Source organism: Hemicordylus capensis, chromosome 2 (assembly GCF_027244095.1).
Source record: "Hemicordylus capensis ecotype Gifberg chromosome 2, rHemCap1.1.pri, whole genome shotgun sequence".
NCBI lineage: Eukaryota > Metazoa > Chordata > Lepidosauria > Squamata > Cordylidae > Hemicordylus > Hemicordylus capensis.
In genome coordinates, this window is record NC_069658.1 from 206,965,355 (window position 1) to 206,991,450 (window position 26,096).

At 62.4% G+C, this 26,096-nt stretch overlaps 1 protein-coding gene across 2 annotated transcripts in view; it reads left to right on the forward strand.

Annotated features, from left to right (window-relative positions):
* Positions 1-336: 336 nt before the first annotated feature.
* LOC128343156 (cAMP-specific 3',5'-cyclic phosphodiesterase 4C-like) overlaps positions 337-26,096 on the forward strand; it is a 59,277-nt gene continuing 33,517 nt past the window's right edge. The window contains exons 1-3 of one of the 2 annotated variants that reach the window (XM_053291724.1): positions 337-359; positions 3,516-3,577; positions 8,546-8,769. In XM_053291724.1, coding sequence (XP_053147699.1) covers positions 3,536-3,577; positions 8,546-8,769 — 266 coding nt within the window. In that variant the 5' untranslated portion in view covers positions 337-359; positions 3,516-3,535. Of the gene's footprint in view, positions 360-3,515; positions 3,578-8,545; positions 8,770-15,163; positions 15,437-26,096 lie in introns of those variants that run through there. The other variant, XM_053291725.1, reaches the window with a different exon arrangement.

The following is a 26,096-nucleotide window of genomic DNA, read 5'->3' on the forward strand; positions in this document are numbered from 1 at the left end:
AATCCCGCGGCTGGCCCAGTAGAACCAGTCGCGCCAGTCAGCCATGCTGGGAGCGCAGCCAAGCCCGCCTGGAGAGGAATACATGGAGCCGGGGGAGGGGTGGGGTGGGGATAAGCGCCCCCCCCCCGGCCCGGCCCGGCCTGCAGGTGCCGCTTGGGTGGGAATTGCTCCCCAGCGGAGAAAGCGCTCACAGGCCGGGCAGCCAAGGGTTAAAGCCCAGCGCCGCTGCGAACCTGCGAAGGGGAAGGGAAGTGGCCGCCCCACCACCGGGAGGCTTTCTGAGCAGCCGGGGCAGCCTCGCCCATTGCCAAGCGGAGCGCCGCCGCCGCCCAGGAGGGTCTCTGCTCTGCCCGCCCAGCGTGAGTCCTGCGCGGGCAAGAAGGGCCTGGCGGCAGGCCAGGGGAGGCGGGCTGGGGGGGGGGGGCTCTCGGGCTGGCCCCTGCTTGGGCCCCTGCTGTGGAGCTTGCTGTGGGCCCCTCCGCCGGGAAACCGCAGCTTCTGCTTTCGGCAGAAGAACTTTGCCCCGTCAGGTGGCCAACGCTCTCCGGCCATTCCAGCGCTTGTGTCTTTAAGACGCAGACTTTAGGCGCGCGCGGCGGGGGGGGGGGGGGCGGCTTTCCCCTGGAGGTAAAGTGGTGAGGGGCGGTGGTGGTGGGGAGTTCCAACTGGTGTGGCTTTCCTGCTACCTGCGCCAGGCGGCTTCATGTCCCAAAGAAGCTGGCGGCCTCCTGCTAATGTTCGGCTGCCTGCAAGCCAGAGGGAAAGGGCGCTCCGGGGCCTTCTCCAGCCGAGCGGGGAAGGCTGCAGAGGAGCCCTCTCCTCCTGGACATTTGGCCTCCACCCTTGTGCCCTGAGTGCTGCTAGAGAAGGTGGTCTCTCGCGGGCGTCAGCTCGAATTCCTGTCCAGATGTCGAGGAGGACAGGCAGGAAGCCGAAGCAGACCGGCTCCGGGCCGGGCATGCCTCTTCCCCAGGCCGGCGGCAAGTGGCTTTCTTGCCTCTTCCTCCGGGGCCAGCCTGGACAAGGGCCAGCGGCACACATGGAGGGGCAACCAAGAAGTGAGGAGGCTCGTATTTAAATGTGTCCGATGTCCAGGTGCCAGAGACGGCCGGGCAGGCGGCTCCCAGAGGCAGCACCTCTTCTGCTGCTGGCTGCAGCCGGCCAAGTTCATCTCTTGATGGCCGATGCCTCAAGCAAGCGGAGGCGTCTCGCAGAAGGATGGCCGGTTCACCTTGCTTGGCTCCCCGCTCCCAGCAAGGTCCAGCCACCCGCAAGGAGCCCACACCATCATGGGCAGGGCAGTAGATCCCTCCTCTGCCGTCGGGCTCCGGCAGCTGGTAATCGGAGGTAGACAACCTCTCAACATGGAGGTTCTCTTGGGGCACCACAGCCATCGCTTGTTTATAATCATGTTTAGTAAAGTGCTTTACAAGTATGTAAACAACAGATAAAGAAGGAAAAAAGTGTATATCAACAATACAGCAAACTTACAAACATCCTTCCGGAGAGGTCTGTTTTGAGCTCTGAGAAATTGAAGCCGGTAAAAAAAGGGGGGGAGGGGAGAAGGGAAGTGAAGGGTTATAGGATCAGTTTTTAATTTTTCTGTGGCTAGCCGAGCTGGTCTCGGAGTAGCGAGCATGAATTGCCCCCTTTACGAAGTAGGGTCCACCCTGGTTTTATGTGCTGCGTACGGCTTTGGTCACCGTATCTCAAGGAGGAGATTGTAGAACTGGGAAAGGTGCAGAAGACGAGGGCCGCCCAGAGGACCAGCGGCCTGGGGCACCTTCCTTAGGAGGCAAGGCTGCAGCATCGGGGGCTCTTGACCTTGGAAACGAGGTGACCAAGGGGAGACATGACTGAGGTGTATAAAACTGTGGACAGAGAGACATTTTCCTCCCTCTCTCACCACACTGGAGCCCGGGGTCACCCCATGAAACCAAAGGTTGGGAAATTGAGGACCGACAAGAGGAAGTACTTTTTCACACAGCGCATAATTAATCTATGGAACTCCTTGCCACGGGGTGTGGTGATGGCCACCAGCTTGGATGGCTTTCAAAGGGGCTTGGACAGATTCGTGGAGGATAGGCCTATCCATGGCGGCTAGTCTGGTGGCTGTGGACCACCTCCAGCCTCAGAGGCAGGATGCCTCTCAATCCCAGTTGCAGGGTAGCAGCAACAGGAGAGAGAGTGTGCCCTCAGCAGCTCTTGCCTGTGGGCTTCTCAAAGGCATCTGGTGGGCCACTGTGGGAAACAGGATCCTGGACTAGATGGGCCTCCTTGGGCCTGATCCAGCAGGGCTCTTCTGATGTTCTGGTTGCATATGGAGACCACATGTGTGAGCACAACAAGCTATTCCCCTCAGGGGATGGAGACGCTCTGGGAAGAGCACCTGCTTGCAGAAGGTTCCAAGTTCCCTCCCTGGCAGCAGCATCTTCCAGACAGGGCTAAGAGAGACTCCTGCCTGCAAGCTTGGCGAAGCCGCTGCCAGTCTGTGAAGACAATACTGAGTGAAGTGGACCAGTGGTCTGACTCAGTATATGGCAGCTTCCTGTGTTCCTATGTAATTAAGTGCACCATTCCAAAAGCTCTTATGCTAGTTAGGAGAGAGAGAAGTGAACCCACTGCTAACATAGTGAAGGAAAGGGAATTCCAGGGGGGTAAAGAGGTTGTCTTTGATTAACCCTGGCCTCTGTCTCCTCTGATCAGTTCATGTTTCTGCCACCAAGGCTAAATGCCGTACCCTCAAGAACTGGTGCCTAAACCATGAGCTAGTTTTCACTGCCTGGCTATTTCTATACAAGCCACAACTAACAAAAGGGCTGTGAGTTCTTTAAATGTTGCAATCTTTGTTGAAATCCCCAAAGAGCGAGAGTAAAGCTAAAAGAGGGTCTAGTTTGCGAAAACTGAGCACCAGGAATGTGCAGTAATACTGCAAGACCATTCAAATGCAAACCAGGGCGGCCCCTGCTTGGCTAAGAGGACAAGCCATGCTTGCTGCCACCAGACCAGCTCTCTTCCCCACCACGAATGAAAAATGGAGCCTCCTCAGCACAGCCTCCCCAACATCTAGGGGAGAGGTTTTGATTGATGGGATGTAATCGGGCGGTGTGCGCTACCAATGCTGCGTCAGTTTTAATTATGTTGCACGCCAGGAGCAGTTGATAGACTTGTCCTCCATGCATGCGCCTAAGCCCCTTGGAAAGCCATCTAGACTAGTGGCCTTCACTCCATCCTGTGGCAATGAATTCCACAGGTTAATTGTGGGCCGTGTGAGGAGGGACCTCCCTGCTGGCCGCCCCAAAGCTTCTGCCTGCCAGTGTCATGGCATGACTCCTGCTTGCAAGAGAGGCAGAAGGATCTCTCTCTCTCTCTCTCTCTCTCTCTCTCCCTCCCTCCATGCCACACTTCATTTTATATGGCTCAGTCGTGCCCCCCGAAGACATTTTGCTAAACGAAAAAGCCCCCCAAGCATAGGGGCCGGAGCCTTCACATGGCCTCTCTTCTTCCCCTTGCAGGGCCGGGAGATTGTGCCGGGATGCGTCGCAGCCGGACGGCCATGTCCTTCCTGAGCATGGAGGTAAGCCAAGGCTGCGGCTGGCCCTGTCGGGAAGGGGAGAGTCCCGGGTGGGGGGAGCCAGAGCGCTGGATCTGGTCTAGCGGGGGGGGGGGTCGGGCTGGAGCCTGTCCTGTGCCCCGGGGGGGGGGTTTCCTCAGCTCACAGCCCACTTGGGTCACGAACCTCCCATAGAGCGGCCCTTTTGCTCTGGGATCTGCTGGGCTTGAAGACCCCCCTTTCAGCTCGCTGCCACCTCTGCCTGGCTAGCCTGCCTGGCAGGGTGGTTGTAAGGATGACGGTGATAACAGGCACGGAGCATTGTGGGCCTCTCTGGCGGGTCCCCTCCCTCCCCCGGGGGTGTGTGATGGAGCAGGTGAGGGCGCTCTCCTCCTCCTCCCCCCCCCAACCTCTGCCACCAAAGAAAGGCACGGGGGGGGCACCCAGGGGCTGGCAGTGGGGCCTGGGCACTTGCCTCCCTCGGGGAGCCGTGGGCTGGCGCCGGCCTTGCTTGGGCCAAGAACTGGGGTGGCAAAGAGGCACCCATTTAACGTGGGGATTCTCTTGATTGAGCAGGGGGAGAGCAACTGGCCCCCCTCTCCACCCCCAGCACAGGACCCCTCCAGTGGCTGCTGCTGGTGTCTGTCTCATGTTTCTTTTTAGATTGCGAGCCCTTTGGGGACAGCCTGGGAGCCATCTGATTGGTTTGTTATTCCTCTGTGTAAACCGCCCTGAGCCATTTTTGGAAGGGCGGTACAGCAATCGAATTGATGACGACGATGATGATTTCTCCGCTTGCCTCTCTGCGAAGTGGTGGGTGGGAGGCTCCCTGGAAGCAGAGGATGGAGAGAGTTCCGGGGGGTAGAGGGCCTCATCCACCCCCTCACCTTGGCGTGGGTCAGGCCACCTGGCCCTCCCCTCCCCCCTCCCCCGTGGGTCTCAGCAGGCAAGCCCTAACCTGTGCTGTGGATGCGTCAGTGGCGCTGTGCCAGCAGCAGCAGCAGCAGCAGCCGCACCCCTTCGGCTCCCTGGTGATGGGTCAGGCCTCTCCAGCGGCCGGCCAGGCAGCTTTCTGCTGTTCACAGGCCGGGGGGGGGGTGCTGCTGCTGCTGCTGCTGCTGCTGCTCGGGGGGGGGGGGGACCCACATCTTTGGCCTGCTCCTGCTGCGCCCACGGCCAAAGGGGCTGCCCCCCCAATCTCCCCCCCCAGCTTCGTGGTGTTCTTTGCGTTGAAATGGCACCGTGCGCTTCAGCCACCAGGGAGGGGGGCTGCGTTCAGATCTGGGCAGGGCACAGCGGGCTGCAGCTCAGAGGGGAAGTGGAGCCTTGCTTGGCAGGCCGGAGGTCCCAGGTTCCATCTCCTGGCTTGCGAGGCCCTCAGGCAGCAGAGCCGAAAAAGCGCTCTCTCTCTTTTCCTGGGAGATGCTGCCCGTCAGAGTAGACGGTCCTGGGCTGGAGGGGCCGAGGGCCAGGCTAGGTATAAGGCAGCATAGGGACAGAGGAAGCAGCCATCTACGGAGTCAGACCCTTGGTCTGTCTCTCTCAGTATCCTCTTCACAGACTGGCAGCAGCGGCTTCTCCCAGGTTGCAGGCAGGAATCTCTCTCAGCCCTGTCTTGGAGAAGCTGCTGCCAGGGAGGGAACTGGGGACCTGCTCCTGCTCTTCCCAGCGTGGCTCCATCCCCTCCGGGGCGGGGAGTCTCTTCCAGGGCTGCTCACACTTCTGGTCTCCCTTTCATCTGCAACCAGGGTGGACCCTGCTTAGCTAGGGGGACCAGTCATCCTATGCTCCTCAGGAGCCCCCATAGCTCAGTCCGGGGAGGACTCGGCATGGAAGAGGTTTCAGGTGCCTCAGTTCCCTGCATTTGGGCAAGCAGGGCCAGGGGAAGCCTCCCTCGGACTCGGCGGCTGGGACGGAGCTGCTGCCAGTCAGAGTAGTCACAATACTGGACTCGGTGGACTGAGGGTGTGGAGGCAGCTTTGTAACGGGGGGGGGGCACCAACCTCTGTGTCCGTGTTAAGTCCCAACGCAGAAGGGCCCCTCCTTGCTCTTGGGACGGAAGCATGAAATCCTGGAGCGAGTTGGACCTTCTGAGAGGGAGGCACCCAAGGGGGGCGACCGACCGCAGAGGCTGCCTGCTCTGGCCGGCAATGCCCAGGCAGCAGGGAGGAGAGGCCAGGGTGGCTTCTGACCCTCACCCTCTGCCGGTCCTTGCTGCCAGCTGGCTGGAACCAGCCCCCACCCCTGGAACTGGCATGTCTGGGAATGGGGTGAAATAAAGCGGGGGGGGCAGGCGGGGAGAGGAGTGGCTCCCCCGCCCGGGCAGGCAGCAGCTGCGTGGTTGTCTGCCAAGCCAGTGAGCGACTGCCCTGCTCCTCCGCTCTGCGGGGGGGGGGGCGGCGGTGGCAATTAGCACCAGGGCAAGGTTAATGGCTCTGCAGGCAGACTCAATGGGCCGTCCATCACTTCTCCCTGCCAGGCCCAGGGAGGGGCTGTGAACCGGAACCAGCGCTGACATGGAAACTCCGGCGGCAGAGAGTCATACCCCACTCTTCCACTCGAGTCCACAAAGTCCATTTACACGGAAAAACAAATAAACCACAGAAATGAGAGGGCCCCCTAAGGGCGCAGTGGGGAAGCGACCGGCCTAGAGTGCAGGAGGCTGTCGGTTCGAATCCCGGCGCTGGTGTGTTTCCCAGACACCTCTATCAGGCAGCAGCAACATAGGAAGGTGCTGAAAGGCATCATCTCACACTGTGCGGGAGACAGCAACGGTCCACCCCTCCTGCGTTCTACCAGGAAAACCACAGGGCTCTGTGGGCGCCAGGAGTTGACACCCGACTCGATGGCACAACCTTTCCTTTCCTGTCCACAGATGGGGCTCACAGTCACAATCCAAAAAGAAAGGGGAAGCAGATGCCAAGAGCAGCCACTAGAGGGATGCTGTGCGGGGCGGGTTGGAGAAGGCCAGTTGCTCCTCATCTGCTCGACAGAAGAGAACCACCACTTTAATAAGTTCACAAGCTAAGATGCATAGGAGCTTGGGAAGCTGCCATCTACTGAGTCAGACCCTTGGTCCGTCTAGCTCAGTGTCGTCTACACAGACTGGCAGCAGTGACGTCTCCCAGGTTGCAGGCGGGAGTCTCTCTCTCTCAGCCCGATCTTGGAGATGCTGCCAGGGAGGGAACTTGGAGCCTCCTGCACAGCAGGCTTGCAGATGAGGAGGGGAACATCTCCCAGGGCGTGGAAGGCGGATGCTGCACAGGGAGGGAGTGTCGTACTTCTCAGCTTCTCTGGCTGTCTGGGTGGGGCTGGCCAGGGGGGGCAGCTGCTGTCATGGGGAGCGCCTGCTTCTGGCCTTCTGGACAGGCAGCTGCATCACTGGTGCTCACACATGTTGTCTCCCTTTCAAATGCAAACCAGGGCAGACCCTCCTGAGCAAAGGGGGCCATGCGTACTGGCTGCCAGAAGGCCAGCTCTCCTCTTCCCAGTCTGGAGTTGGGGGCGTCTCACGGGCACTGGCACTTCTCCGTGGGAGGAACAGGAAGAAAGCCGCCACCCTTCCTCCCCCTGGGCGTCCCCTAGCATCACCGGGGATTTGGAGGTAGACTCCTCCTGAGCACAGAGGTTCCACTGAGAGACCCCGCCTCTTCTGAAAAGGCTGGGGGTGTCCTACATCCTGCCTGACCCACCAGGCTGCACAGCTTCAGGCGTGTGCAGGTGCTGCCCAAGTTGCTCGGGGGGGGGTCTTGGGCCCCTCGCTGGGGTCCTTCCTGGGCCTCCGTCGCTGCCAGGGCCCTGTGGCTGACTCACTGCTGGAGCCTTCATTCTCTGCCCCCCCGCCCTTGCTGCCCCCCCCCCGTTCTGCAGTCTTGCCCCCACCCTCCCCGCCCCCCTTGCCAGGGCTCTGCTCTCCTCTCCTGCGTTCTTTCCAGCTGGCTGCCCCACAACCTGGGACTCACACACACACACACACACACACCCCGCCCGGGGCCATCCATTAAGGTGGCAGCAGGGAGGATGGATGGCTCTGGCGGGAGGGCAATTAGCTGAGCAAATGAGGCCTCATTAGCCCCAGGACTTGACAGAGCTCCCCGGCAACCCGGGTCCCAAGGAGGCTGCTTTGTTGTCTTTGCTGGTGGGCCGGCTGGTGCTTTTCACCCAGACCAGCTGCCAGGACCGGAGCAGGGGCCAAGACCACCCCCGCCCCCCGTTCAGTGGGGGAGGAGAGGCGTTGTGCCCCCCCCCATTGAAAGCCTCCCACTGGTGGCCTCTCTCTGCCCGAGACCTGGAGGCCACTGCAGGCAGAGGAGGTGGCAGGCGGGCCAACCATCTGCTCACCTGGCCTACCTCGCAGGGGGGTTGTGGGGACCCCACCTTGGATGCCACCCTGAGCTGCTCGGAGAAAAGGCCGGGAGGAGGGAGAGTGAAGCGGGCAAGGGCCCCCGGCCATTTTGCAGCCCCCTTTGGGCCAGGGGCCCCTCTCTGCCTCCCTCCCCCCTTTGCCAAAGGAAAACAAAACCGCGCAGTGGCCTCCCTCGCAGGGCTGGAAAGGAGCAGAGAGCACCCTGTGGGTAACCCATTCAAGCGCCCTGCATGCTCCTGGCCCCACAGAAATGACGGAGAAGGAGGGTCGGGGCGTGGAAGGCAGAGAGGAGGCCTCCCCAGCTGGCATCTGGAGGACGGAGCTCCGAGCCCCACATGCGGGGCCTCTGGGCCAGCCGCACCCTCTCCCTATTGGGGGCCTTTTCCAGATAGGGGGGCTGCATGCTCTTCTCAGGACTCCAGTTCTCCCCAAATCCATTCACGGAGCGGGGGGGGGTGGTCCAGAGAGGGCTTTCCTAGGCAATGCTGGGCCAGGTAGGCATTCTCCAGGTTGAGTTCTTGGGGGGTTCTCTGTCTCCCCAGAGACAGGCAACTGGGAGGTCCCACCGGCCTGCAGGCGGAGAGTTCTGCTGACCCCCTTTCCCCCTCCCCTCTCTCTTGACACAGAAATCTCGAGAGCCCCTTGACCTGGGGCCTGGCATCGGGGCACCCCCCAGCAGCGCGGTCAAGCGCCGTTTTTCCGGGACTCCGTTGCTCCCGCCCCTCGCCGCTCGCCATGCCTCCACCGGGGACACCAGCCGGGCGCCGGAGCTGGAGCGTGGCCACGTGGTCTTCACCATCGAGGAGTGCGCACCTCCATGCATTTGCCTCGAGGACCCCGCGGCTCTAAGGTAGGGGGCCCGAGAGGCCAGCACCCTGGCTGGGGGTCCTTCCAGCTCGGGGCCTGGGAACCCACACAGTGCTGCTGATAGGCTCGGAGTCTGTGCAGAGGGCTCTCCTGGTGGGCGGGGCGGGGCGGGGCGGGGGGGGAGCCCTCCTGAATGCAGGGCAGGATTCAGCCCACAAGAGCACCTTTTCTCTTCGGGAGAGGATGGAAAGGGGGAAGGGAGGGCAGGGGGTGGTTTGGACAGGAAAAGAGGAAGGGGACGGGAGGCAGGCTGCCATCTGCTGTTCGGCTTTGGCCAGCACTGGCTGGATTGGTCCCCATCTAGCCCAGCATCCTGCTTCCAACAGGGGGCAGTCAGATGCCCCCTGGAAACCCATCAGCAGGGCAGGAACGCAACGGGGCTCCTCTGTGGTTTCTCCCCAGCACCTGACATTCAGAGCTGTACTTCCTCTGTATATGGAAGCTCTGCTTGCTTATCCAGTGGGTAATAACTGTGGCTAGACATCCTCCGTGATTTCGCCAAACCCCCTTTTAACTGGGGAAGGTTGGGGCGCTGTGGGGAGCAGGCTGCTGGGCGGAGAGGCGGGGGCCGTCTTTGGACTGAGGTTCTGCATTGGGAGCTCATAAATTAGATAGAGAGCTAGATCGATCGACAGATCCACCCAGCTCTTAGTCTGAATGCTCCGAAAATGGAGTAGTTGTCACTGTTCCTGGGAGCACTCGGGGCGAAGTGGCAGATGCCGGCTCTTCTCATCCGTACGCCGAGCCCTCGAGGAAGGCAGGCGGCCCTCCCTCGCAGGCGCTGCCCTTAATTGCTGTCCCCGATTATTGATGGGGCTCCTTTCGCCTGTTGAGCAAAGCGCCTGCCTCCCGCTCTCTGCTCTTCCCTTCTTTCTGCCGCTCACACACCTTTCTACGTGCACGGAAAGTAATTTCCCTTCTCTCTGGCTCCCAAACCCAGATCTCCGCGTCTGGTTTTAACCGTCCTCCGGTAGAGTTTTGATGTCTGGCTTTCTTCAAGCGAGGGGATGAATAATCTCCTTTTATTGCGGCGGTTGATGGTGTTTCTTAAATGTCTGGTTGGGAAGGAAATCACGTTGCAGAAGGCTGGCTGCACAAAGACGTCTTTCCCCCCTTCAGGATGTTAATTTGTGAATATTTGTGGAGCTTCTGAGACAAATTGAGAAAAAAGTCCAGGCACGAGAAGGCAGCCAGCCAGCCAGGGAAGATGGGGGCACAGGTCTTCCTTTGCCGGCATTTGGAGGAATGCCCCTTTGGGTTACGGTGCGGGAGGGTGGGGCTGAACTGCACAGAGGCCTTTCAAAAGCGATGAGGCAAATGCATGGAGGGCAAGTGGCCTCTCTGCAGCTTTGATTCATGGTGGCTAAATGAAGCCTCCATGCCCAGGTGGAGTCTATCTTTATTGGTTTACATTTCTATTCTGCTCTCCCTCCAAAGAGCCCAAGGTGGTGTCCATGGTTATGTTTATCCTCACACAACAACCCTAGGAGGTAGGTTAGGGTGTGAGGGGCAAGTGAAAGGGCCAGAGCCACTCAGCGAGATCCATGGCCAGGTGCCGGAGAGCTAGCCACAGGGAAGGGCTTGCTGGAGACATCCGGCTGGCCACTATGAGACTGAAGCCAGAGACGGGACCGAGGTGGACCTTTAGCATCTGATACAGCAAGGCCATCTCTTAGGTGCCGAAAGGGACCTCGCCATCCTGCCTCTCAGCCAAAGGAGTGAGATGGAGCCTCCATGTTCAGAGGCAGTCTTCTTTATCCCTAAGTGCTAGGGACAAAGCACAGAGGAGGGCCATTTGTGGCCTCCTGCTCGGGAGCTCCCCAGAGGCAGGGGAGAGGCTCTGGCTTCTCCCGGCAGAGTCCTCCTTCTGGGTAGTCCACAGCCTCAACCAGTCAGAAGAGTTGGCAGCAAACTTCTCAATGGAGTGGAAATGCTCTTTGCCTCAACATTTGTCTTCAAAACAAAGCCAAACGCCTCGTCTGGCCCAGGGTGGTTTGCAAGGAAACCGCAGCGGCAGCCCAAATCCATCAGCAGCCCCGTTTCCCGGCCAGCTTAAGGAGAAGAGAAGGAGCGATAGGCCTGGGGGAGCTCCCCTCCGCCTCCCCCAAACCCCGGCGGGGGGGAGAAGGCAGTTCCACCGCAGCGGGGTGCCCTGGCGGAGGGGAGCGGGTGGCCGCCTTCTGCCCCGGTGCCTTGAGCCACAGCTCCACGCTCCAAGCAGGGAGGGGCAGGCCGCTGGGCTGCGCGGGAGCCTCTGGCGCCGAGCGAGGCGGTGGAGCCCAGGGTCTCGGAACCGGCGCCCTCCACCCCAGCAGCAGCAGCAGCAGCAGCAGCAGCAGCAGCAGCAGGGCAAAGGGAGAGGCTTCTTCTCCGGGGCCCCTTTGGAGCGGCCCCTCTTGGGAAGCAGCTCCCGGAGAGAAAAGCCAGCCCGGAGCGTGGCAAGCCCGTCTCTGTCTTCCCCTGCGGGCCGGAAAGTGGTTTGCCAGCAGGGGAGGGGGAGGCTGGGAAGGGGGACTCGGAGGAGGCAGAGGGCAGCTGGGAGGGACTCTCTGCCTGCTCTGGCTTTACCAGGAGGGAGGAGGGCTGGGCGCTTTCCAGATCAGGCCCTGCAGTGGGGTCACGGCGGGCCTCGGAAGGGGGCTTCCACACTGCCTGCGTCGTGACACAGCAGGGAGCCACATTGCCAGGGCCTTGTTTCGGATTTCATCGCTGCGATAGAGGGCTAGGACGTTGCATATCCGGCCTAAGAAAGTGGCTGGGTTTTTTGGTGGTTCGTTTCCACGAGGCTGCTGCTCTCCCTGCTGGCGACGTTTTGAATGCCACTTGCCTGAACGGAGGCATTTTGCAGCTCTTCAGCAGCTAGCCTTGGTCTTGGGGCAGCCGGCAGGAACGGTCCCCTTTGCTCAGCAGGGTCTGCCCTGGTTGGCATTTGAGTGGGGAGATGACATGTGTGAGCAAGATCTTCCCCTTGGGGGATGGGGGGGCACCTGCCTGCTTGCATGTGGAAGCAAGCAGGTGCCTTTCTCCATGCATGGGGTGGAGAAGGTGGAGAGAGAGGAATTCTTCTCCCATCGCACTAGAACTAGGGGCCATCCAATGAAATGGATTGCCAGGAAATTTAGGACCAGCATACTTTTCCACACAACGCATCATCCACTTGTGGGATTCTCTGCCACAAGATGTGGTGACAGCCAACCACCTGGATGGCTTGAAGAGGGGTTTGGATATAACTTCATGGAGGAGAGGTCTATCAACGGCTGCTAGTTGGAGGGCTACGGGCCACCTCCAACCTCAGAATGCCTCTGAGTCCCAGTTGCAGGGGAGTCACAGCAGGAGGGAGGGCCTGCCCCTTTCAACTCCGGCCTGGAGGCTTCCAGAGGCATCGGGTGGGCCACGGTGTGATGGGCCTCCTTGGGCCTGATCCAGCAGGGCTGCTCTGATGAAGGTCCTCCCAAGCCCCCTCCCTGGCAGCTGCATCTCCAGCAGGGCTGAGAGAGACCCCTGCCTGTCCCCTTGGAGAAGCTGCTGCTGCCAGTCTAGGCAGCCAGAACTGGTAGCAGCTCAAGGCCGCTTCCTCTGTTCCTGAGGATGCCATTCAGCTGAGTTCAGCTGTCCCAGCTGGCCCCCCGCCTGGAAGGACAAGGTGGCCAAGGGAAGGGTGAGGCAGGTCGGAGCCCTTTTGTGCCCCAGACAGAGAGACGCTGCCCGTCCCGCCAGCCAGCCAGCCAGCCACCCGGGCGGAGAGACGCAGCCCGCAGAAGAGCAGGGCCAGCCGAAAGGCCCTCAGGGAGCAATTCCAGGCAAAGGCTTCTGCCTGCAACCCGAGAGAGAGGGCTGCCAGCCAGAGCAGACGGGGCTGGGCTGTTGGGACCCAGGGTCTGACTTGGCGGACAGCGGCTTGCAAAGAGGGAGGAGTCACAGCCAGGGGCAGAGGGGCCTGCAGTGGGCATGCAGGCAGCCTGCTGGCTGAAAGGCCCTTCTCTCCTTGGGGCCCTGGAGAAGAGAGGAGGCAGCAGCCACATCGGGACGGGCTGCCCCCCTCCCTCCCGGGTCCCAGAGCCTGGGAGAGACCAAGCAGTCCTCGGAGCCTGCGGAGAAGCTGCCCCACCCCCACCCCGAGAGCGGGGCCAGCAGCACCACCATGCAGCAGAGTGGCCATCCAGCTTCCCCGCCTGTGGGGCTGTGGGCTGCTGCCCCCCCCGTCAGCTCCTCGATTCACATGCCCACATTGGAAGCCATCAACGCTCGGTGCAGAAAACCAGAGTCTGAAGAACAGGGTGAAGGGGGGCAGGGACGGGGTGGGGGGCAGGGCGGCTCCCTAGGAGGAGGGCGTGCCTTGGGGGCCATTTCCCCCTCCCCCCCACCCTGCTCACGGTGGCCTGCGGAGCGGAGCGGAGCGGTCTGAGTCACTGGAAACAGATTGCTGGGGCCTAGGCAGGAGGAATCCCGCCTCCCGCCTCGGAAGCCAAGGGTGTCCTCAGAAAGCCTGCGGGGTGTGCTGGTGCCCCTGCTGGGCCTTTGGTCTCTTCCGAAAGGCTTGTTTCCGTGAATGCGGCACTGAGGTTCATCCTCAGGGAGGCTAGGGCGAGCCTGAGCCCCATTCATCGCAACGTGGCCCTGGCAGGCTGGTGGCGGCGTGGGTGCAACCCGCCAGTGGCAGCCCCTAGGCGCCCTCGCCCCGCCCCTGACAGGAGGCCTGGCCCTATGCCGGAACGGGGCTGCGCGGCCCCCATTCGCAAGGCCCTGCAGCCCGGGCCGGGTCTCCAGCCTGGCCGGGAGCCCCTTTCCCTGCCTCAAAGGTCAGCGAGACCCATTCCCAGCCAGGCTGGGAACCCTTCGCTGGGCTGGCTGAAGCCGCTCGCAAACCGCGGGGGCCACGTGGTAATAGGGAACACATCGATGTGCCTCCTGAAGCAGGGAAAGGCGCCCCCAGCCAGGCTGGGAACCCGGCACTGGCTGAAGCGCCTTGCAGATGGGGCTGAGTGGCCCCATTCCCACATAGGAACACCGGAGCAGCCCTGCTGGATCAGGCCCAAGAAGACCCCTCCAGCCCAGCACCCTGTTTCCCCACCCACAGTGGCCCACCAGATGCCTCTGGGAAGCCCACAGGCAAGAGCTGAGAGGGGGCAGGCCCTCCCTCCCGGGCGCTTTCCAGACGAGGTCCTGCAACGGGGTGGGTCATGGCATGTCCCGGAAGTGTGCTTCCACCCTTCCTGTGTGGTGCCACCGCAGCCCCGACGCGGACAGGAGGGTGCCGTCCACATTGCCCATGCCTTGTTTCGGATTTAATCGCTGCGATATAGTGCTAGAACGGTGTATGTCCGGCGTAAAAAGGTTTCTGTCCCCCCCCCCCGGGGTTTTTTCGTTTTCTCCAGACTGCTCCCCCTGCTGGGCGCATTGCTATGTACGCACTGAATGCGATTGGCCTGAACGGGGAAGCATCTTGCCAGGCTGAGCAGCTAACCTGGAAGGTGCCCTGCGGTGGCCCCCCTGCACCTGGGATGGAGAGGCATCCTGCCTCTGAGGCGGGAGGTGGCCCTGGCCCCTGCGTGGGATGCCACCGGACACAGGGGGGCTTGGCCAGGTTGTATGGGTGGGACCCGTCTGCACAAGGGTGGCTCCACCTCAGGGAGTTATTGGAGCAGAAGCCTTTGTAGCCTGAACTTGAGAGCAGCCCTGCCGGATGAGGCCAAGGAAGCCCATCCAGCCCAGCTCCCTCTTTCCCACAGTGGCCCACCAGCTGCCGGCCAGGAAGCCCACGGGCGAGGGGCGGGGCCATGCCCTCTCCAGAGGCCTCTCTTGCCTCTGAGGCTGAAGGCGGCCTCTAGCCACGGAGGACTAATAGCCCTCGATAGACCTGACGGATTGATTGATTAAGTGCCGTCAAGTTGCTGTCCTCTTCCGGCGGCCGGGCTCTCTCTCCCCCACCCGCAGCGCCTCCCGGCTCAGGGGCTGCAGCTGCCCCAGGGACGACGCCTGCCAGCCTTTCAGCGACCCCCAGCGGACCCTCTCGGGCTCTCCCGACCCGAACCCTTGCGGGGGGCCCTGCCCGGCGGGAGGGGGAGGGGCAGGGGCAGGGGCAGGGGCAGGAGGCGGCAGTTTGGCTGCTGCCCGCCTGAGTCGCCTGCCGGCGGGGGGGGGCAGATGCGCCGGCAGCCGGCAACCTGCTGCTGCTGCTCCCTCCCGCCCGGCTGTGAGCGCCGCTGCCTCTTCGGGGAGGGCGGGCAGAGCAGCCGGCGAATGAGCCAGGCGAGGCGCGCCGTAAATCTCGCCGCGGGGGGGGGGAGCGCCCTCAGCAGCAGCAGCGCCGCCGCCGCCCTATATAAGCGAGAGCCGGCCAGCCCCGGCCGCCAAAGCGCAGCAAGTTTGGCCTCGAGTCCTGCTGCCGCCTTCCACGTGGGCGCCAGCCCCGCGCAAGCCCGCGCAAGCCGCAGCCGCGCAGCCATGGAGCTGAGCCGCGAAGGCGCCGGCCTGGCCAAGGCGCCCAAGCACCTGTGGCGCCAGCCGCGCACCCACATCCGCATCCAGCAGCGCTTCCACTCCGACACCGAGAGGTACCTGCACTCCGCCGCCGCGCTCCGGCCGGCCCTGCAGACCCCGCGGATGTCCTGGCCCTCGTCCGCCGCCGCCTCCTCCTCGCTCCGCCGCCGGTAAGCCGCGCGGCGCGGAGGAGCGGCGGGAGGGCGCTGCCTGCTCGGGGGCTGGGCGCGACTCCGCCGCGCTGGGGCTCGGGCTGGGGCCGGAGGGGGGAAGCGCGCGGAAGGGCTGCGCGGCGCGCCCGGAGTTGCGAGAGGTGGCTGCGGGGGAGCCGCGTGCGCGCTGAGGCTCCCTGCACGCTGCCTGGCGCCCCGAGAGGAGGAGGAGGAGGCGGCGAGGGGCTGGGCTGGCTGCCCGGGGCTTCCTCCCTGCGCCCTGCCCTGCCCTGAAGCCCCTCCCGGGAGGAGCTGCGGAACCCCGGCTTCGGGGAGGCTCGCCGCGGAGCTCCGTGCGCGCTCCTGTCTCCTGGATGCCGCCCTCGGCGCGGGGACGGGGAGGGGAGGCTTGCTCTGCTGCGGAGCAGAGGCTGCAGGAGCTGCGCGTCCCTCCCCAGGTTGGTCTCGGAGCTTTGCGCGCCAGCCCTGCAGATGGGGGGGGGGGGTTTGTGAGCCGGCTTCTTGGGGCTCAAGGGGTGTGGGGGGGAGGGTGGCGGGCCTTTCCCCCAGCCTGAGGCGGGGGTCGCAGCAGGAGAGAGAGAGAGAGGCTCTTCTGGGCTCGTCGGGAAGAGCCGCCGAAGCCGGGCTAGGCTGGGACCTCTGACGCCGAGGGAGGGGCAGGTTTCCGGGGTGAGGCGAGCCCCTCGTGCCGGCTGGGGAGCTGCTGTAGCCGCCAGACTCCCCTCCCCAAAGGCGCGCCCCCGCCCCACCCAATTGTTTAGCCCAGCTCTGTGGGGAAGCCATCCCGGGCGCGCGGCCGGGCGGTGGCGGGGGAGCCAATCACTGTTGCTTGCTGCTGGGAAAAGCAGAGCGGGGGCGCCTTTCTCCCCCCCCCCGCCCGCTCCAGAGGCGAAGAAGCTTCTCAGCTGCCACCCCGCCAGCTCCCGGACTCAGAAGCCCCGTCCTTCCCGCAAGGCAGGCTGGTGGATGGCCTGCCCCCCTGCTGCTATTGCCGCGCGGGGAGGAGGAGGAGCAGCACAGCCTTCGAAGGCGGCTGCCAGTGTTGGGGGGCCCCATTCCGGGAGGAAAGGAGGCCTCACCCGCCGCCCTTGCCCTTGCCCTGTCTGGGGGCTTTGTGGGGCCTCCGGGTCCAGGAGCAGTCTACCTCTGCGGAGCAGTTGCCTGCCTGGGGGGCTACCGGGAACAGGAGGCTGGGCTGAAAGGCTTGCCGGGAGGGGGAGCGGGTGCTGGTGGTGTCTTGGGTCTAATCTGGTTGGGCGCTGCTTATGCCTCAGAGCAGGGCTGTGATGCAGGGCTCTCTGACCAGCTCTGGGCAGGGCAGCCATCCAGTGCGCTGGGCAGGAGGCCCCCTCCCCAGTGGCACACACACACACACACCCTGCCGTGGCCTTCCTGCCCCTCTCTCCTCCCCCCAGCCAGAGCAAGGCCCTTTTAGAGCCAGAGGCTGGGGTCCCGTGTGAGGCCCGGAGAGGGCCTGCTTCCTCTCCCCTAATCTGAGGACTCCGCCAGGGTCACTGCCTGAACTGGATCCAGACAGGCACGAAAAAGCTCTCTGCTGGGGGAAGGAGGACTAGCTTAGGGAACTCACTGCCACAAGGTGCGGCGGTGGCCCTGCGCCTCGGGTGGCTTTCAAAGGAGAAGTGGCCAAAGCCATGGAAGAGAAGTCCGCAGGAAGCTATTGGTCGCTGTGGCTGTGTGGGACGGGCCTCCGTGCGGCAGGTGCAGTTTGCCTCTGGATATCAAAGGCACTCCGGTTTTTGCCACCAGACCCTGCTTGTGGTGAGCTGTTACGAGACAGGATGCGGGACTAGAGAGCAGTCGCAGCTCACCTTCGAGCCGGACTCCCTGTAGGCTGGCCATCCGTCAGGCAGAGCTATGCCACTAACTGCACAGCTCTACCTGAAGAATGACCAGGCTGCAGGCAGCCCAGCTCCCAGGCGGGGGAGAGAGGAGCAATCTGAAGCAGAGGCTGCTGCGCGCGCACACACACACACCCGGATCGTTGGGGCAAAGCACTTTTTCTAGCTAGGCTTTGGCTTGAGGGCAGCTAAATGGAGCCTCCATGTTCAGAGTCGGTCTACCTCAGAAAAGAAGTTACTGGGGGAGAACCAGGAGGGCTCTTGTATCCGGGAGCATCTTTCAGGCCGCTGTTGGAGGCGTAAATGAAGAAAAACGAGAAGGTACAGCTGGGCCGTTAAGGGTATAATTTGCAGGGAAATGGAGAAACGGGATGAGCTCCCCTTCGTAAGAGGGCCGCAGACGTGCCCCCTCAACTCTGGCTAGTCCAAGAAATGGTTTCCTGTTGGGGAAGAAGAGTTTTGAAACAGGATTGCCTGGGGCGGCATTTTGCCCCTGAAGGCGGCTGCGGCCGGAACGCGCGTTGGGCTCAGCTTCACAAGTTCGCAGCACGGTGGGACCGGGGTCTCTTCACCGTTGGCGGCCGGCCGTGCGGCTGGCTGAGCCCGGAGCCTGGTGCTCTTGTGAGCCGGGTTGGCCTGGCAGGCTGGCCTTGTGGGCCTCTGGCCCTTCCCTCCAGGCTCGCTTCCTATCCCCAAGTCGCCCTGGACGGAGAAAGCCCCGAGATGGCCATCCAGGCGAATGGAGGCGCTTCCCCATGGAATAGACGAGTGCAGGCCGGTTCCGGCCCTCACAAGGCTCCTCGTCAGAACTTGGGCGGCCCTTTGCCGGGCCGTGTGCCCATCACTGCCTGGGGGTGGGGGGGTCCTCCTCCTCCCCCCCCGCCTTCCCGCCAAGCACTCCCCTCTCCCAGCCACTTCCGTCCGCCTCGGCTAGTGTCTGCTCTTGGGTGGCTGGCACTTGCCCCCGCTGCCCTCGTCGCCAGGGAGGGCACAAGCAAGCCCCGCCCCTTGCGTTTGGGAGCGCGTTCCGTGCCCGGCGTGCTCTCCGCTTGGCTGGCTCCGGCAGGGCCCACAGAGGGCAAGGCACGTTTCGGGTTTGACTGGGGGAATGAAACCGCCCGCCCGGGATTGAGAGCAGACACGCGGGCCTCCCTCGGCCGCTTGCAGGGCGTCTATCCAGAGGCGGCGTCAGCACCAGGGTGTGGGAGTGGAAGGGCTCTTGCAGGCAGCGTGCGGGGAAGCAGCACCCCCCCGGGGTATCCGGGCGTGGGGCCAAACGGGCCTCTGGCCACTGCTGCGCTCGGTCTGCCGATCTGAATGGGTGGTGAGGATGAAAAGAGCCTCTGTGGATGAGGGCAGTGTACCTTGGCATGCTCTGTGCTGAGGGCCAAACAGCCCTGGGCTGCTCTTGTGCCTGTTCCCTGTGGAGGGGCTTCCCAGAGTGTTCGGGGGGGGTTCCTGCTGTGGGGAAGCAGGTTGCTGGCAAGAAGCCTCAGCAGCATCCGGTGAAGCAATCCCCACTTCCCCGAAGGAATAAGTAGGACGTTGCGGTGCTCCCGCAGCTATGTGTGGCAGGGGGGTGATGGGAGTTGTAGTCCAACCAGGTGGGCGGCCCCTGCGATTAGGTGGGGCCGTTGGGTGGCTCTGCCAAAGGACTGGATGTGCTCCTGGGACTCATGGACTAGTGGCGGTGGTAGCACAGTGGAGCCTCCGTGTCCAGAAGCAGTCTGCCTCTGGCTGTCCGATGTTCCCGGGAGGGAGGGAGGGCTGCTGTCTCTGTGGCCTGCTTGTGAGGTTCCTGGTGGCCTCTGGCACGAGAACAGGCTGTTAGCCCAGAGGGACCTTCTGGGCTCACCCAACAGGGCCCCCTTGGCCATCGGGATGGGTGAGGCCATGACGGGGTCTGTAATTTCGCGAGTCTGCTGCCTTCCCTCCTCCTGAGCTCCCGCCCCCCCCCACCGCCCCGCGCCCTCGCTGGACACTGCATGCCCGACACCCCAGGGTGCCCCCTCACATGGAACGGGCCGGTCTCTTTGTCCTCCTCTCTTTCGGATGCAGGGCAAATTGACCGCAGCACAGAAAGAACAGGAGTCCGTGTCATTTAGAAAAGAAAGTGGGGCGGGGGGGGGAGGAGGACAGGCTGCCAGCAACCAACCCGACGAGTTAGGCCAGATTTTATGGTCTCAGATGGGAGGAAACAGCTTGTTCCCGGAGAAAATAACCCTGCTCGGGTTGCGTGTGTGTGTGTGTGTGCGGTGCGCGTGCAGACACCTTCCCCTCCTGCTCCGCTGCCAGCGTCAATCATGATAGACTTGGGTATTATAAATAGTCGGGTTCGATTGGCAGCGGCGGCGGCCGGGCCTGCTGCAAAGTCCATCTGCTCGCCGTTCCCCGTTGGGTAGAGGCTGCGTCTGCCGCTCGTGGCAGGGCTGGGTGGCGCTCTGGGGCGAAGCGAGCCTCCAGGGAGAGGGGCACTGGGAGGCCAGACAGACCCCGCTTGGCCCAGGCTGCCGGCCTTCTGCTTTCAGACCTCCACCCGGCCCTTCCCCGGAGGAGATCCGACGCCTTGCAAGATCTGTCTCCCCCCAACTGTGCCCTCACAACAACCCTGGGACAGGCAGTGGCCGGGCAGGATTTGAACCCGGCTCTCCCCACCCGGACTCTTTGGGTGCCTCTCAAAGAAGCCCACAAGTTCCTTCACAACAACCCTGTGAAGCAGGTTAGGTGGAGAGAGAAGTGACAGGCCCAGAGTCACACCCAGCAAGTCTCATGGCTGAATGGGGATTTGAACTCGGGTCTCCCCGGTCCTAGTCCAGCCCTCTAACCACTACACCACGCTGGCTCGCTAGTGGCACCACCAGGAAGTAACTTGCCTAGGGAGCAAGAGGTTGTTAGTCCGAACACCTCTGTCGGGCAGCAGCGATATTGGAAGATGCTGAAAGGCATCATCATCTCACACTGCGTGGGAGGAGGCAACGGTCAACCCCTCCTGCATTCTACCAGAGAAAACCACAGGGCTCTGTGGGTGCCAGGAGTCGGCACCGACGTGGTTGGCTCAACTTTACGTTCCCCGGTGACGTGACCGGCCGCCGCGGAGGCTTCCAGATCCTTCGACACATGCCAATGACATCCAACCTGTTCCTGCCCCCCCCCCCCGCCCCGGGACTCTCTGCTGGCCTGTCTGTGACCCCTTGGCAGACAGAGAACTTATTGACTGCAGAAGCCGCAAAGCCGCCAGTCCAGGGAAGGGCTGCTTGCCAGTTCGGCTGGGCTCCGGGGCGACGCTGACCCCGTGGCCTTTGGCACCACGGCGCAGCCCTTGGGAGGGCCTCTCATGGATCTTGCCAGCACCGCTGGTGAAGAGTGGCGGTGCTGAAATGGTGCTCAGGGCTGGGCCGGGACCCTTGACAGAACCCCCAGCTTGCCCCAGGGTGCTCAGGATGAACTTGGCACATGGGTCTAGGAACATCGGGAGCTGCCATCTACTGAGTCAGACCCTCGGTCCATCTCACCCTGTATTGTCAACACAGACTGGCAGCAGCGGCTTCTCCCGGGTTGCAGGCAGGAGTCTCTCTCCCAGCCCTCTCTGGGAGATGCTGCTGCCAGGGAGGGAACTGGGAACCGAGATGCTCTTCCCAGAGCGGCTCCATCCCCTCCGGGGGAAGATCTTCCAGGGCTCACGCATCGCATCTCCCCTTCATCTGCAACCAGGGTGGACCCTGCTTAGCCAAGGGGACAGGTCATGCTTGCGACCCCCAGACCGGCTCTCCTCTCTTGCATTCTGCCGCTTTGAACCGCTGCCCATGCAGGCTGGGATGCCCTGCCTTTTGCTGAGTCGGACTCTGGCATGGACTAGCATGCTCTGCTCTGACTGGCAGCAGCTCTCCAGAGGGTTCCCCCAGTCCTGCTCCCTGCAGAGCAGCTGCACAGACACAGAGCTACGCCCCGCCCCTAAATAGGAAGCAGCTGCTTCCCGAGTCAGGCCTTGGGTTCCTCTAGCTCAGGCTGGCCGGGCTCTGACTGGCAGCAGCTCTCCAGCCCCTCAGACTCGCCTTCCTCAAGGTCTCGAGGATGGTGGAACGGAGGAGGACCTTCTGTGTGCAAAGCAGGCGCTCTGCCTGCACCCTGGGCAAGGGGTGGGGTGGGGTCCCCAGGGCGGAGGAGAGCCGCCCCCCAGGGCTTCTGCTCAGGGGCTGGAGGCTGCCGTGGCCCACCCCGCGCTGCTGCCAGCTGTGTGGGAAGAGGCAGCCAGCCTGCCCTGCCCTGCCCTGGGCTCCCCGACCCACCAGGCTCCCTGAGCCCTCTGATTGTGCCGACGGTGGCCCAGCGCAGGATGGCGGCGGCGGCGGCTCAGGGCCCCTGCCCCGGCCGAGCAAGGCCTGCCGCTCCGCCGGCTGAGGCGAAGGGGCTCCGGGCATCTCTGCTGCGCCTCGCCCGCCCCCTCCCCGCCGGCAGCCTCACTTGGCCTCAAGCGGCTGCAGCTGCTCTCCATGGCCGGGCGGGCGGGGGGGGGGGCTTGGACCTGGAGCCAGCCAGCCAGAGAGAGAGAGAGAGAGAGGTTTCTGTCTCCCCCGCCCGCCCCGCCCCGGGATGGATGGCTTCCCCTTCTCTGCCGCTGGAGCTGTGACTCACCGAGTGCTGTTGGGCTGCAGGGAAAACTCACCCCCAGCGTAGTGCCAGCCGCCCCCCGCCCCCCCCCACCGCGTGACTCAGCTGGGCCTGTGGGGGGGGAGGCTGCTCTGAGGAGGGCCTCAGGCTGGTGGCTCCCAGGAATAAGCGGGGGGGGGCTGCCCTGCCTCTCCCTGCTGCCTTGAGTCAAGGGAGGGGACCCCACGATGACGCTTGTGGTTCTGGCAGGGAAGGAAGCCCCCCCCCCCGTGTGCGTTTTAAAACCTTCATTTAAAAATGGCTTTTTTCAAAAAAGCACTCCCGCTTTGAAACTCGGCGATGGGGGTTGTGTGCATGTGGTTAGGGCAGACAGCGGGGAGAGAGAGGGTGCATTTCAAGCTGCCGCGCTGAGCCAGACCCCCTGCTCCGTCCAAGACAGAATTCAGCCCAGGTCGGCAGCAGCTCTGCAAGTTCTCTGCCAGAGTGAGAAGGGAGCCTTGGCCAGCACTGCTCCTCCTGCGGAGCTCCTTCCCAACCAGGGACTGAGCTTGGAGCCTGCTCCACTGCTCGGCCAGGGGCAGCCCTCCTCCTCCTCCAGCACCTGCCCTTAGTTGCCTTGCAGCTGCCGACCTGGGGGGCAGACCGTCCCCATGCCAGGGACTGGGCCTGGGACCTTCCGCCAGCCAAGCGTGCCAGTGCTGTGGGCCCTCTGGAACTGGCACCACGAACCTCCTTCCCTTCGGCCCCCACATCTCATTTCCACCGGGTGCTCCCTCCCGTGGGGATGGCTTCTTGTCTTCACCCCTGGGCTGCACACAGAGCCCGTCTCTCCTCCTGACGAGGACCAGCGCCTGGCTTTCCGCTTGGCCTTGGAGCAGAAGGGAGGAGAGTGGTCTTAGGGTGGCAAGCGTGGCGGGTCCCCGCAGCTAAGCAGGGGCTGCCCTGGTTGCATAGGAAGGGGAGACCTGATGTGTGAGCAGCACTGGAAGAGATTCCCCTTAAGAGATGGAGCCGCTCTGGGGAGAGCAGAAGGTTCCAAGTTCCCTCCCTGGCAGCAGCATCTCCAAGATCGGGCTGAGAGAGACTCCTGCCTGCAACCTTGGAGAAGCCGCTGCCAGTCTGGGTAGACAATACTGAGCTAGATGGACCTCTGACTCCGTCGGAGGCTGCTTCCTTTGTTCCTAAGGTGGTCCATCATGGTCAGCTAGTAGCAGGTGGCCTGCTGATCCTCTTGGAGGATGCCCATCCTGTCCTCTTTGGGAGGAGCTTGCATTGTGGACAGGTAGGGGGCTGATCACTGACTGGGGCTGGCACACCGCCTCCTCTTTGGAGAAGACCCTCGTCAACCTGCTGCCCGCGGATGCTCCAGAGGTGGCTTGCTGTGCAGAAGCCTTCCACGCATCTGGTTTAAAGAACAGCAAATGCATGTCTGGATGGGTAGACCTGCCTGTGGTTGGCAGCCACGACCACGGACCACACCGCAAGCGTCCCCAACAAACGTCCGGCTCCTAATTTGGGCTCTCGTTGGATTTCAAGAAGGTTCAGTGGATTAACCGATTTCCATTCCAGTGAAGACTTAGTGACGTTAATGCGTCCACATTCACTTGGTGTGGTGCTTTCTTGATGCACAGGAGTGCACACACATGGGTAGAACCCCCCCCAACACACGCACAATTCGAACACAGTTCCATGTACAATCACAGCCGGACTGGCTCCTTTTCTCCGTGCACTTCGGTAACGCAAAGGGAATAGAGAGGCTGGTGGCTGAAAGCTGTGGTCAGCAACGCACATTCCAAGAACGCTAGGTAGAGATCCTCCTAATTTGACAAAAATTCAGGAGCAGCAGAACACAGCCCAGAGTGAAATGCCAATGCAGTACAGGAGGGGGAAATCCGCTCCACCCCCGTGTGAAGTATGAGTCCCATAGAATGGAATTGCGCATTTTGCTTCTGCTGGATTTTGATGGCATCCCCCAGTCCCTCTTATGGGGTGTGTGTGTGTGTGTGTGTGTGTGTGTGTGTGTGTGTGTGTGTGTATGTGCTGCTCGTTGTGATTCAGTGCTCGGTCACTGAATGCTTGGAAGGCTGAGAAGCCTGACGTGATATGAGTAATCAGTTATTCCTCTGCGTATGATTCATGGCTAACTGGGTGCTCTAGTTGCTGAGTCAGGGTGCATCTGAAGGGGCCCCCCCACCTTACGACTGACCCCGCTGCTTCCGAAAGACAGAGCCCCCCCCCCCCGTTCCCAACTCCTGTGGATTGGCTCGGCTCGCTGCAGGCTGCCATATGCAGGGCCAAGAAGGAATTCCTCCACTCACTGCCAGGACAGCTCGGACGATGGGTGGCGTTAAACTGGCCCTCTTCACCTGGGATGTGCAGCCGGACTTGCTTGCCTGGGGCGAAAGCAGGACCAAGAGGCTTGAAGGCCCTTTCAGGCGCCTCTGAACCGGGAGGGGGGGGCGGATATTGTGCTCACACCAAATGTCACCTGCTGGGAGACTGGAGGCCCATCTAGTCCAGCGTTGTGTTGCTTGAAGTGGGCAGCAGCCAGGTGCTTTTGGGGAGCCCGCCGGCTGGGCGGGGAGGAAAGAGCCCTTCCCCGGGTTCACTCCCAGCAGCTAGTATTCCAAGGTACATCAGAACAGCCCTGCTGGATCAGGCCCAGGGAGGCCCCTCTAGTCCAGCGTCCTGTTTCACACCGTGGCCCACCAGATGCCTCTGGAAGCCCACAGGCAGGAGTTGAAAGGGGCAGGCCCTCTCTCCTGCTGTGACTCCCCTGCAACTGGGACTCAGAGGCATCCTGCCTTGGAGGCTGGAGGGGGCCTATAGCCCTCTGACTAGTAGCTGTTGATAGACCTCTCCTCCATGAAGTTATATCCAAACCCTTCTTAAAGCCATCCAGGTGGTTGGCTGTCACCACATCTTGTGGCAGAGAGTTCCACAAGTTGATTATGCATTGTGTGAAAAAGTACTTCCGTTTGTTGGTCCTAGATTTCCCGGCAATCAATTTCATGGGATGCCCCCTGGTTCTAGTGTGATGGGAGAGGGAGAAGAATGCCTCTCTCTCCACTCCATGCATGATTATCTCTGTGCTTGGTGGTTCCGTTTAGTGATCCCAGCTAAGAACAGCCAATAGATTTCTTCTCCATGAATCTGTCTGATCTTCTGAAAGCGGAGGGTCGTCGCCACCTCTTGTGGCCACCAGATCCCGTGCATTACTTCTGCTTTGTGTGAAGAGAGACTTCTGTGTGTGTGCCCCCCCCCCGAAATGGTTGCCCATCACTTTTGTTGGGTGGCTTCTCGTGTGGTGAGAGCGGGAGGAAAACGTCCCCCTGCTTTTTGCGTCCATTTACAAGCCCCACCATCCGGTCTCCCCAGCCTCGCCGTTGCCTCCTTTTAGCAAACTCTGCCACGTTGCCTCCCCTCCCTCCACAGGAAAGCCTCAGAGACACGTCCGCCTCCCCCTTCAAGGTTCTCCAGCTCTAGGATCCCCTCTGAGATGGTGCCCGGAGTACGTGCTGGACAAGGGCCGCCGAGGCGTGGGAGGCGGAGGATGGAGCCTCTCCCCTTTGCATGTCAGAAGCCCGGCAGGCAGGCAGGACGGGGGGCCCCTCTTGCCAGAGCCAGTCCTCATGAAAGCTGCTGGCTGCCTCTCCCCCCGCCCCCCCCCCCGCAGGCCCTTTGGCACAGGGAGGGCAGCCAGGGAGAGGGAGACCTTCTGGGCTTAGGCTGCCTGCTGCTGGGCATGACCAGCTGAGCTCCAGGGCCTGGTTTGGCCAGCTCTTCTTCCTCTCGGCTTCTGAAGCTGCCATCTAATCTTCTCTGCAGAGGTTGGAGATCCAGATTACTGGTTCTTGTTTCCAGTGTGGAACTGGCGCATCGGCACTGCTTATTTCTGGATTTGGGGAGAGCAGCGCTGCAGAGGTGCCATTGGCCACTGCTTGCCATGCCTTGAGAACATCCGAAGAGCCCTGCCGTTTCATGCCCAAGGAAGCCCCGGCTCTCGCCCAGCCTCCTGTTTCACCCAGTGGCCCACCAGATGCTTCCGGGGAGCCCCACAGGCAAGAGGGGAGGGCCTGCCCTCCCTCCTGCTGCTGCTGCTGCTCCCCTGCAGCTGGCATTGAGAGGCCTCGTGCCTCTGGGGCTGGAGGTGGCCTATAGCCCTCAGACCCATAGTAGCCCTTGATAGA